This window comes from Schistocerca serialis, chromosome 7 (genome assembly GCF_023864345.2).
Source record: "Schistocerca serialis cubense isolate TAMUIC-IGC-003099 chromosome 7, iqSchSeri2.2, whole genome shotgun sequence".
Classification (NCBI taxonomy): Eukaryota; Metazoa; Arthropoda; class Insecta; order Orthoptera; family Acrididae; genus Schistocerca; species Schistocerca serialis.
Window position 1 is genome coordinate 249,464,110 of NC_064644.1, and position 12,943 is coordinate 249,477,052.

At 44.1% G+C, this 12,943-nt stretch overlaps 1 protein-coding gene across 1 annotated transcript in view; it reads right to left on the minus strand.

The window, feature by feature from the left end:
* LOC126412997 (esterase B1-like) overlaps window positions 1-12,697 on the minus strand; it is an 89,930-nt gene extending 77,233 nt beyond the window's left edge. Inside the window, exons 1-2 of the mRNA XM_050082890.1 lie at window positions 12,617-12,697; window positions 7,124-7,285 (exon numbers count right to left, since the gene is read on the minus strand). Coding sequence (XP_049938847.1) covers window positions 7,124-7,285; window positions 12,617-12,697 — 243 coding nt within the window. The remainder of the gene's footprint in view (window positions 1-7,123; window positions 7,286-12,616) is intronic.
* Window positions 12,698-12,943: the final 246 nt, after the last annotated feature.

Here is a 12,943-nt window from a genome sequence, read left to right on the forward strand (position 1 = left end):
AGAATCACAAGAGGAGAAGGTATACTTGGAAATGGCCGGGAGATACGGGAAGATTTCAATTAGATTACATCATGGTCAGACAGAGATTCCGAAATCAGATACTGGATTGTAAGGCGTACCCAGGAGCAGATATAGATTCAGATCACAATATGGTAGTGATGAAGAGTAGGCTGAAGTTCAAGACATCAGTCAGGAAGAATCAATACGCGAAGAAGTGGGATACGGAAGTACTAAGGAATGACGAGATACGTTTGAAGTTCTCTAACGCTATAGATACAGCAATAAGGAATAGCGCAGTAGGCAGTACAGTTGAAGAGGAATGGACATCTCTAAAAATGCCATCACAGAAGTTGGGAAGGAAAACGTAGGTACAAAGAAGGTAGCTGCGAAGAAACCATGGGTAACAGAAGAAATACTTCAGTTGACTGATGAAAGGAGGCAGTACAAACATGTTCCGGGAAAATCAGGAATACAGAAATACAAGTCGCTGAGGAATGAAATAAATAGGAAGTGCAGGGAAGCTAAGACGAAATGGCTGCAGGAAAAATGTGAAGACATCGAAAAAGATATGATTGTCGGAAGGACAGACTCAGCATATAGGAAAGTCAAAACAACCTTTGGTGACATTAAAAGCAACGGTGGTAACATTAAGAGTGCAACGGGAATTCCACTCTTAAATTCAGAGGAGAGAGCAGATAGGTGGAAAGAATACATTGAAAGCATCTATGAGGGTGAAGATTTGTCTGATGTGATAGAAGAAGAAAGAGGAGTCGATTTAGAAGAGGTAGGGGATCCAGTATTAGAATCGGAATTTAAAAGAGCTTTGGAGGACTTACGGTCAAATAAGGCAGAAGGGATAGATAATATTCCATCAGAATTTCTAAAATAATTGGTGGAAGTGGCAACAAAACGACTATTCACTTTGGTGTGTAGAATATATGAGACTGGCGACATACCATCTGACTTTCGGAAAAGCATCCTCCACACAATTCCGAAGACGGCAAGAGCTGACAAGTGCGAGAATTATCGCACAATCAGCTTAACAGCTCATGCATCGAAGCTGCTTACAAGAATAATATACAGAAGAATGGAAAAGAAAATTGAGAATGCGCTAGGTGACGATCAGTTTGGCTTTAGGAAAAGTAAAGGGACGAGAGAGGCAATTATGACGTTACTGCTAATAATGGAAGCAAGGCTAAAGAAAAATCAAGACACTTTCATAGGATTTGTCGACCTGGAAAAAGCGTTCGACAATATAAAGTGGTGCAAGTTGTTCGAGATTCTGAAAAAAGTAGGGGTAAGCTATAGGGAGAGACGGGTCATATACAATATGTATAACAACCATGAGGGAATAATAAGAGTGGACGATCAAGAACGAAGTGCTCGTATTAAGAAGGGTGTAAGACAAGGCTGTAGCCTTTCGCCCCTACTCTTCAATCTGTACATTGAGGAAGCAATGATGGAAATAAAAGAAAGGTTCAGGAGTATAATTAAAATACAAGGTGAAAGGATATCAATGATACGATTCGCTGATGACATTGCTATCCTGAGTGAAAGTGAAGAAGAATTAAATGATCTGTTGAACGGAATGAACAGTCTAATGAGTACACAGTATGGTTTGAGAGTAAATCGGAGAAAGACGAAGGTAATGAGAAGTAGTAGAAATGAGCACAGCGAGAAACTTAACATCAGGATTGATGGTCACGAAGTCAATGAATTTAAGGAATTCTGCTACCAAGGCAGTAAAATATCGAATGACGGACGGAGCAAGGAGGACATCAAAAGCAGACTCGCTATGGCAAAAAAGGCATTTCTGGCCAAGAGAAGTCTACTAATATCAAATACCGGCCTTAATTTGAAGAAGAAATTTCTGTGGATGTACGTCTGGAGTACAGCATTGTATGGTAGTGAAACATGGACTGTGGGAAAACCGGAACAGAAGAGAATCAAAGCATTTGAGATGTGGTGCTACAGACGAATGTTGAAAATTAGGTGGACTGATAAGGTAAAGAATGAGGAGGTTCTATGCAGAATCGGAGAGGAAAGTAATATGTGGAAAACACTGATAAAGAGAAGGGACAGGATGATAGGACATCTGCTAAGACATGAGGGAATGACTTCCATGGTACTAGAGGGAGCTGTAGAGGGCAAAAACTGTAGAGGAAGACAGAGATCGGAATACCTCAAGCAAATAATTGAGGACGTAGGTTGCAAGTGCTACTCTGAGATGAAGAGGTTAGCACAGGAAAGGAATTCGTGGCGGGCCGCATCAAACCAGTCAGTAGACTGATGACGAAAGAAAAAAAAAACCTCTCTCCAAAGACAACGCAGTGGCCAACAGCCTTCAGTTAATGACCGGGAGCAGCGGCGTTTGCGTACGGCTGTCAGTGCTAACAGACAAGTAACACTGCGTGAAATAGCCGGAGAAAACAATGTGGGATATACGATGAACGTATCCATTATGACAGTGTTGTGAAATCTGACGTTAATGGATTATGGCAGCAGACGACCGACTCGAGAGCCTTTGCTAAGAGCCTGGAAAGCCTCTCCTGGGCTCGTGACCATATCGGTTCAACTATACACGACTGGAAAATCTTAGTCTATTCAGATGAGTCCTGAATTCAGATGGTAAGAGCAGATGGTAGGATTTGAGAGTGGCAGACCCCATGAAATCATAGACCCAAATTGTCGACGAGGCACTGTGCAAGCTCCACAGTGGTGTACAGGGCGATTACATGGATCATTGACTAGAAATGGTTACATTAGACTAATCTAAGACCATTTTCAGCCATTCATGGGCGTCATGTTTCCAAACAACTACTGAGTATTTGTGGATGATAGTGCGCCATGTGATCGGACCACAATTGTTCGCGATCGGTTTGAAGACCATTCTGTACAGTTTGGGCGAATGATTTAGCCACCCAGATGGTCCGTCATGAATCCCATCGAACATTTATAGGACATATTAGAGAGATCAGTTCGTATACAAAATCCTGCAACGGCAACGCTTTTGCAATAATGGAGGGCTGTAGAGGCAGCATGGATCAATGTTTCTGCAGGTGACCTCCAACGACATGTAGGGTCCTTCGCATATGGAGTTGCTGCACTACTCCCGGCAAAACGAGGTTGGACACTATATTAAGAGGCATCCCATGACTTTTGCATCTCACTGTAAATGCGCATTGCAGTATTAGGTTTTAATAATTGGCACCTAGTGAAGAAACTAGCAACTCATCCACAACACAATTACACACACATAGAAACATTCACATTCTGACGTACATACAGTATATATGTAAACATAAAATCATGGACGTAAACTGATAAATATAGGAGATGTCGTTAGGTAATCAGTCACAGAAATAAATCACTACTGTGAAGTACCTATAAGCACATAGCTATAACACTTCAGCAAAGGCGGGCCTGAGGGAACGGCAGTTACTAGACAGATTTGTTAGAATAAACCTAATTATGTGTAATTCACCTACAAAAGAGGTTACTTACCAAACCAAAGTGCTCGATTCATAGGAGGTTACTTGCAATACGCAAGTGTTCGACCTGTTCTAAGAAACTGTTCGTCGGTTCAGGTCCCTTACCAGTGTTAACCGAAGACAGAGAGGAAACTGACGTCTAAATCTGCATGTAAATGATTAGTTTGCAATCCTCACTTAAGTGTGAGGCAGAGAGTTTAAAGAGTCACGTTCAGATTACTTCTCGACCGTTCCACTCTCGAATAGCTCGTGGGAAAAATGAACGACTAAACCGTTCCGAACTAACTTTGACTTCTCTTACATTATTAAAAGAATCATTTTGCTTTATGTAAGTAGGAGTCAACAAAATATTTTATAATGCGTGTCGAAAGTTGGTTTGACGTTTAAGACTTTCCTGTCACGATAACTGCTTGAAAGTTTCTCGGTGTTGCATCAGATGTTATTTTCTAGCCTGTACAACATTTCTGCGAGGCAGTGGCCTGTAATTTTCAGGTGCGACAACATTAGAGGACTGCTTATATTCGAAGGTAAGCGCACTGCGTCACAACGACACAAACATTCTCAACAAAATTCAAAACGAAACGCTACAAAAAAACTAGCTGTTCATTGCCACAAGCATTCCTCTCAAAATACGATATCCCACGTTCAGATCCGAATCATTGAACATATTATACCCATTAGAGTAAGGATTAAAGTATCTATCTCATGCAATCATCACGAGGGAAAATGTAAAGAAGATTCTAGTGTACACAGAGGTGTATTGACAATCTATTTTCTCGTGCACCAACCCCAAAAGTGACAGGTACTGCGCACCACACACGGTATCTTGCGAGCTGCAGAACTGGAAAGTAGTTTCTGTAAAGCCAAACATTTGCTTGCAGTTAACAGCGGCAAAGTCTCAACAGGTGATTATATTACATAAAATCAGGACTTCAACCACCTACAGACATTGAAATACATCAGTGATTAAGGTTGAAAATTTATGCGGAATAGCAATTCGAACCCAGATGCTCGCTTATCTTAGAATGTTTTTCTTAAACGACTCGGTCATCCACACACGTTTACCGTGAAACTCACGTACTCAACCTGCCACGCACAAGTAGCGTCCCCGTCCATTAGCCCCACTGATCGTAACATCCAGCAAGTCCTGCAGGGTTTGGAAGATATTGTGAAGACACGTTGGAAGCACCAACAGCCGTCATCGCTCTCATGTATATATACACACATTAAAAAAGGTTTTGCATCACCTCGGTCCCAAGAGTTCTGGAACCTGTACAGAAAACTGGAATAGAGATCAACATAAACATCATTTTAGCCCTTTTTATTGCTCATAAAAGCCACACATCGCATGTTGTACCACCATACAGCGACTCCTTCAGAGGTAGTGGTCCAGATTGCATTACACACTGGTACCTCTAATACCTAGTAGCACGTCCTCTTGTATTGATGCATGCCTGTATTCGTAGTGGCATACTATCGTCAAGTTCATCAAGGCTCTGTTGGCCCAGATTGTCCCATTCCTCAACGGCGATTCAGCGTAGATCTCTCAGAATGGTTGGTGGGTCTCGTCGTGCATAAACAGTCCTTTCCAATCTATCCCAGGTATGTTCGATAGAGTTCATGTCTGGAGAACATGCTGGCTACTCTAGTCGAGCGACGTCGTCATCCTGAAGGAAATCATTCACAAGACGTGCACGATGGGGCGAGGGGGTGGTAAATTGTCGTCCATGAAGACGAATGCTTCGCTAATATGCTGCCGATATGGTTGCACTATCGATCGGAGGATGACATTCATATATCGTACAGCCGTTACGGCACCTTCCACGACCACCAGTGGCACACGTTGGCCCCGCATAATGCCCCCCCCCCCCCCCCCCCAAAACAGCAAGGAACCTCCACCTCGCTGCACTAGCTGGACAGTGTGTCTAACACGTTCAGCCTGACCGGGTTGCCTCCAAACACGTCTCCGGCGATTGTCTGGCTGAAGGCATATGGGACACTCATCGGTGAAGAGTGTTGCCACTCCTGATCAGTCCATCCGGCATGTTGTTGGGCCCATCTGTACCGGGCTGCATGGTGTCGTGGTTGCAAAGATGGACCTCGCCATGTACGTCGGGAGTGAAGTTGCACATCATGCAGCCTATTGCGCACAGTGTGAGTCGTAACATGACGTCCTGTGGCTGCACGAAAAGCATTATTCAACATGGTGGCGCTGCTGACAAGGGTCCCCCGAGCCATAATGCGTATGTAGCGCTTGTGCGGCCTGAGGAAGGCATGTAATCGACAGTTCCGTCTCTCTCTGTATATCCTCCATGTCCGAAGAACATCGCTTTGGTTCACTCTGAGACGCCTGGACATTTCCCTTATTGAGAGCCCTTCCTGGCACAAAGTAACAATGCGGACGAGATCGAACCGCGGTGTTGATCGTCTAGGCATCGTTGAACTACAGACAACACGAGCCGCGTACCACCTTTCTAGTGTAATGACTGGAACTGATCGCGTGTCGGAGCCCCTGCGTCTAATAGGCGCTGCTCATGCGTGGTTGTTTTCATCTTTGGGCAGGTTTAGTGACATCTCTGAAGAGTCAAAGGTTCAAATGGCTTTGAGCACTATGGGATTTAGCTTCTGAGGTCATCAGTCCCCTAGAACTTAGAACTACTTAAACCTAACTAACCTAAGGACGTCACACACATCCATGCCCGAGGCAGGATTCGAACCTGCGACCATAGCGGTCGCGCGGTTCCAAACTGTAGCGCCTAGAACCGCTCGTCCACTCTGGCCGGACCACTACGGTTGCAGGTTCGAATCCTGCCTCGGACGTGGATGTGTGTGCTGTCCTTAGGTTAGTTAGGTTTAATTAGTTCTAAGTTCTAGGCGACTGATGACCATAGAAGTTAAGTTGCATAGCGCTCAGAGCCATTTTGAACCTCTCTGGCCGGCAAGAGTCAAAGGAACCGTGTCTGTGATACAATATTCACAGTCAACGTCTGTCTTTGGGAGTTCTAGGAACCGGGGTGATGTAACACTTTTTTATGGTGTGTATATGTATAAATACTTAGCGAATTCTACGAGGAGAAGAGCTAATGGATGGAGACACTAATTGCGCGTGGGAGGTTAAATATTTGAGTTCGTTTAGAACCATTTCCGGATGACAGAGACCGTTAAGATCACTGTTCGACTGAAGTGTAGCATCTAGGTTTGAGTGGCGGTACTCCAGACAAATTTTGAACTTTCACCACTGACTTACTTCATTGCGTGCAGGTGGCGGAAACTCTTCTTTCTCTTACTGTACGAATGCTGTACCACCACTACCACATATCCATACTTAACATATGAGTGATACTTACCAGTTAATTAATGCTATTCACTGGGTTCGATATGTTCGTTTCAACGTTTGCCCTTGCATTCCGGCTGCTGAACACTTTAAAATCGGTGTAAGAATCTACAAGAGAATTTTTACGTGAATGCACGAGAAACGGTGTTATAGTCCAGTTAAGGTACTGGTTTTTTGTTAGTCAGGGTGTCACACTCTATCCAGTTAAGGTACTGGTTGTTTGTTAGTCAGGGTGTCACACTCTACAGAGTCTCCTACACGATCGGAGAGAGCCCTAAATTTCAGCAAGGTTACTCACCCTGAAGCGGAGGTCTCCCAGCGGCGGGGTTGCGAACGGGATGCCGACGAACCTGTTGTACAGCGTGCCATTGAGCGACGTGGCCACCACGCCCCTGAGGGCACCCGTCTCCACCGTCACGAACACGTCCTCCCCCTGCAACAGAGCCACGTGTGACGAACTCTGGAACAGAGTGAACGTTATGTACAACAACATAAATGTGCAAGCGTAACTCAAGATCCTGATGCGACGGTTAAGATCTGCATATTAACTTGGACAGTCGCAGGTAAAGCAGAATTCAATACCGTTGCTACCAAAGTTTCCAGAATCTGTCCCTAAGTCTTCAGGCAAATTATGGAGAAGGAAATCCCTTCCCCTTTTAAAACTGTAGATCCCCTGTCCGAAACTCAGTTCGCGTCTTGTCTAACTGAAAAGAAAACAGCTTCACAACGGGACGAGATCCGAAACGACATGCTCGAAAAAAAAAAAAGCACCTCGACCTTGTTAAAGAATTGATTCTGTTAGAACATACACTCCTGGAAACTGAAATAAGAACACCGTGAATTCATTGTCCCAGGAAGGGGAAACTTTATTGACACATTCCTGGGGTCAGATACATCACATGATCACACTGACAGAACCACAGGCACATAGACACAGGCAACAGAGCATGCACAATGTCGGCACTAGTACAGTGTATATCCACCTTTTGCAGCAATGCAGGCTGCTATTCTCCCATGGAGACGATCGTAGAGATGCTGGATGTAGTCCTGTGGAACGGCTTGCCATGCCATTTCCACCTGGCGCCTCAGTTGGACCAGCGTTCGTGCTGGACGTGCAGACCGCGTGAGACGACGCTTCATCCAGTTCCAAACATGCTCAATGGGGGACAGATCCGGAGATCTTGCTGGCCAGGGTAGTTGACTTACACCTTCTAGAGCACGTTGGGTGGTACGGGATACATGCGGACGTGCATTGTCCTGTTGGAACAGCAAGTTCCCTTGCCGGTCTAGGAATGGTAGAACGATGGGTTCGATGACGGTTTGGATGTACCGTGCACTATTCAGTGTCCCCTCGACGATCACCAGTGGTGTATGGCCAGTGTAGGAGATCGCTCCCCACACCATGATGCCGGGTGTTGGCCCTGTGTGCCTCGGTCGTATGCAGTCCTGATTGTGGCGCTCACCCGCACGGCGCCAAACACGCATACGACCATCATTGGCACCAAGGCAGAAGCGACTCTCATCGCTGAAGACGACACGTCTCCATTCGTCCCTCCATTTACGCCTGTCGCGACACCACTGGAGGCGGGCTGCACGATGTTGGGGCGTGAGCGGAAGACGGCCTAACGGTGTGCGGGACCGTAGCCCAGCTTCATGGAGACAGTTGCGAATGGTCCTCGCCGATACCCCAGGAGCAACAGTGTCCCTAATTTGCTGGGAAGTGGCGGTGCGGTCCCCTACGGCACTGCGTAGGATCCTACGGTCTTGGCGTGCATCCGTGCGTCGCTGCGGTCCAGTCGCAGGTCGACGGGCACGTGCACCTTCCGCCGACCACTGGCGACAACATCGATGTACTGTGGAGACCTCACGCCCCACGTGTTGAGCAATTCGGCGGTACGTCCACCCGGCCTCCCGCATGCCCACTATACGCCCTCGCTCAAAGTCTGTCAACTGCATATACGGTTCACGTCAACGCTGTCGCGGCATGCTACCAGTGTTAAAGACTGCGATGGAGCTCCGTATGCCACGGCAAACTGGCTGACACTGACGGCGGCGGTGCACAAATGCTGCGCAGCTAGCGCCATTCGACGGCCAACACTGCGGTTCCTGGTGTGTCCGCTGTGCCGTGCGTGTGATCATTGCTTGTACAGCCCTCTCGCAGTGTCCGGAGCAAGTATGGTGGGTCTGACACACCGGTGTCAATGTGTTCTTTTTTCCATTTCCAGGAGTGTACAAATACACATATTAACACTAAGTTGTTTATGTCTGAAAGTTCGACCTAGAACAAAAATAAAAATAGTTGCAATCCTCCACTTGCGACCAAGATTATCTGGAGGTTTTCTTTGATTCTGAGGCGTTGGTCTGAACACGTAATCCTATCCGAAACACTTGTTGTTGGAAACTCATAAGATCCACTTTCATCTCATTGGGATTTGGCTGATAGAAACCTAGCTTAGAAATTTACCACATATCCAGCAGAGCAAACTTCTTTTATAAAAAGTAACATTATATCTTTCAAATATTGGAAAAAAACATTACTGTTACATCGTTTCGTGGTCGTTATGATTGGAGAAACACATAGAGTGAAAGCTTGTTAAAGACGACACTCGACATGCGTATTAGAATGACTACGATCCAGGACAGAATGTGGAAGGTCAAACAGAGGGTGGTGATAATTCCTGACACTTAATATAGAATAAGATACACGAATTATTAATACCTAAGGCGTGGTTTCACTTCATTTCTACCATTATGAATTTTTTGGAGGTTAAAGTATTGTTTAATACTTCTGCATCTGATTCAAAATGAACTACATAATACACGCTACACTTCTGGTCAGGTCAGTATAGGATTATCAACACTTAATCCAACAGCAAAAATTCAGGAATAGATCTAGCAATGAACAATAAAATAGGAATTTGGGTAAGCTGCAACGAACAGTATAGTGAATCCATTACAGTAGCTAAGATAGATACAAAGACCACACACTACAAGAGCACAAATTTATATGCCTACTAGCTCTGGAAATGATGAAGGGATTATGAGAATACACGACAGTAAAGGAAATTATTTAAAAATGTAAACCACAGAAGAATGTAACTGGTATGAGGTAATGGAATTCGATAGTACGAAAAGAAAAAGAAGGATAAGTAGTAGAAGAGCGTGGATAGGAGAAACAGAATGAAAGGGGAAGCCGCGTGATAAATTTCGGCGTTCTCTCGTTAGATAACCATGAAACAAGGTCGTATATGTTGACGAATCCGAGAGATGCAAGAAGATTTCAGATAGCTAAAATAATGGTAAGAAAGAACTTCCAAATCAGATTTTAAAATGCAATACATTTACAGGGACAGATATAAACTGCGAGCACAATTTCAATTATGAACCGCTGAGTAAAGCTGCAGAAATAGAAAAAGTTAGTAAATTAAGGTATGGACGTGAGAACTGAAAGAACAAAAACCTGCTGAGAGTGTCAAACGCAACATTAGGGAACGGTTCACTGATACATGGAAAAGGAATGCAAGATAGGACGATTGTATAACTTTCACAGGCGAAGAACAGTGAAGGTAACAGAGTATCAAATTGACAGAATAACAAGGTGCACTAAAAATCATCAGATAAGACAGGAGATACTGAAAGTAACTGACGGACCGATAAAAAATAAAAACGCAACAAATGAAGCTGGCAGAAGGGGATACAGACGTCTAAGAAATGACACTATGAGGAAGTGAAAATGACAAGGCAGGAATGGTTGGACGATATGCAAGGCTGTACATGTATGCACGTCTTTGGGAAAAAACAGACGTCGCCTACACGGAAATTAAACTGACCTGTGGAGAAAAGAGAAGTGGCTGCAATGTTATTCAATCTGTGTATTGCGCAAAGAGTGCAGGTAACGGAGGGAGAATTTGGAAAGGGAGAAGAAATTTTGAGGTTTTCCCATGACACTAATTCTTCAAGAGACGGAAAAGGTCTTGAAGGACTTGGAAGTTCTGTTAAACAGAGTGGATGATGTCTTCATGAGAGGCTATAAGATGAACAGCAACGAAGACAAAACAGTGACAATGAAATGTGGTCGAACCGATTCAGATGATGCTTATAGAACTAGATTAGAAAATGAGAAACTAAGAGTAGTAGATGAAACTGGTATTTGAGCAGCAAAATAACTCTCTAACCCCTATAGGGAGATCAACGTAATTCAGACAGACAACAGCAAGAAAAAGAGAGATTTCTCAACATCTAATAAAAATTTGTTGGGAAGTGTTTTGGAAGATATTTGTGTGGAGAATAGCCTCGTACGTGTTTGAGACGTGGTTAGTCAACAGGGAATTCAATAAATGGAATGGAAGCTATTGAAACGTGATGCTATAGAAGAACACTGTAGATTAGATGGGCAGATCGAATAATGAGGATATACTGAATCGCATAGGGGAAGAAAAGAAATTAAATCCACAACCTGGCTAAAAGAAAGGATTGATGGTTGATACATATGTTAAGGCATTAAGGAATCACAATTTGGTATTGGAACGACGTGTGGTGTGCAAAACTTTTAGAGGGATACCAATATTCGACCAAAGTGTGCAGCAGTTATACGGAGATGAGGAAGCCTACACAGGATAGAATAGCATGGAGAGCTGCATCAAACCAATAATCGGATTGAATACCACAGCAAAATCTCCACAGAATATTCAATTTCTTCATTGCATTAATCGAGCAATATATCTAAAGAGAAGAATATCATCAACTGGAATATTCTGTGAGTTAACCAAAGTCTTTACTGTAATCCTTTAGGGTAAGATAATACAAAAGTTGTGGTATCAAGCATGTACACTATTATCAAAATCTCAAGTACAACAAGAAAAGAGAGAAATAGTGAGACAACACGTAAGCACCACAATAAGTGATCGCTGAGATTTCTACACAGATGCCGCTTTCTCTATAGCAAGCGAGTTCAAATGGACTGGTTATGGACTAGTAACGACAAGCAGTACCGTAAACTCGAAATGTTCCCTTCCACGTTCCCCGCTTTTGTGAACAGAGCGTAGCCTCTTGCTGACATATACAACGTAATGTCACAGAGACGTCATTTAGCCGCTGTTAGGCTGTAATCGTCGGTCGATTGGTGGTAGTCATACCACCATTTCATCAGCTGTACTATAAAATGTCATTTCAGACCAGTGGTAACGGTTCCGAATCACTGGAAAAGTTCAAAGCCGACCGTAACAGGGTCGTCATCTGCTATTAACTGACCGACGATATCCAAAAGTTTCTGCAAAAGACCTTAAGTTTAGCTTAAGGATATCCCATAGTGCTAGAGATTTTGGAGCGCTCTTAGTATGACACGTCGCACTTACTGCAAACAAGCATATCCCCTGCTAAATGCTATGTCCTTCTGCAAGAGACTTCGTAAGCTTGATTCTTTTCAGATCAACTATATCTTCTGATTTAAAAGTGTTTCTAATTACGTGACTCGCAAGACATTTGGCATACAGCATTGGACTACATCCAGAAAATAATTAAGGACATAGGTGCAAGTGCTACTGTGAGACGAAGAGGTTGGCAGAGGAGGGGAATTCGTGGCGGGCCGCATCGAACCAGTCAGAAGAAGACTGATGACTCAAAAAGAGAACGTGTAAAGGACATTCATCTGACTAGTTGCGAATACGCAACTAACAAGACTCTGGTTACGAATACAGTCAGACAAGTGCCAATACGGAGCAAAGTATGCAGTATAAAGGAACTAAGGGTGAAGAAATTAGTGATGAAATGCTCGACGAGTCGGTCAAAGTACCTGGAGAAGCTGGGGGCGCGGTGCGGAGTCTGCGACTCCCACAGAGAGGACAGCGACCAGTAGTATCGCTACAGTGCGCATGTTTGCGTCTCTGACCGCAGTGACTGCCTACTGACTGCCCAATAGCCGGCAGCTCACCTTACAGCTTCTTTAGTAACGGAGCCGTCATATTTATCTCAGAGTTACATAAAGCACTTCCTATCAGTCTACGTGTTGGGAACGTTTTAACTTATCGTATCGTATCTCTACTGAGATTGCTACAAACTGACTCATTTTAAATCATTTTGATACGAGTCAGGCACTTAATGTGAGAAATGAAATTGTCAT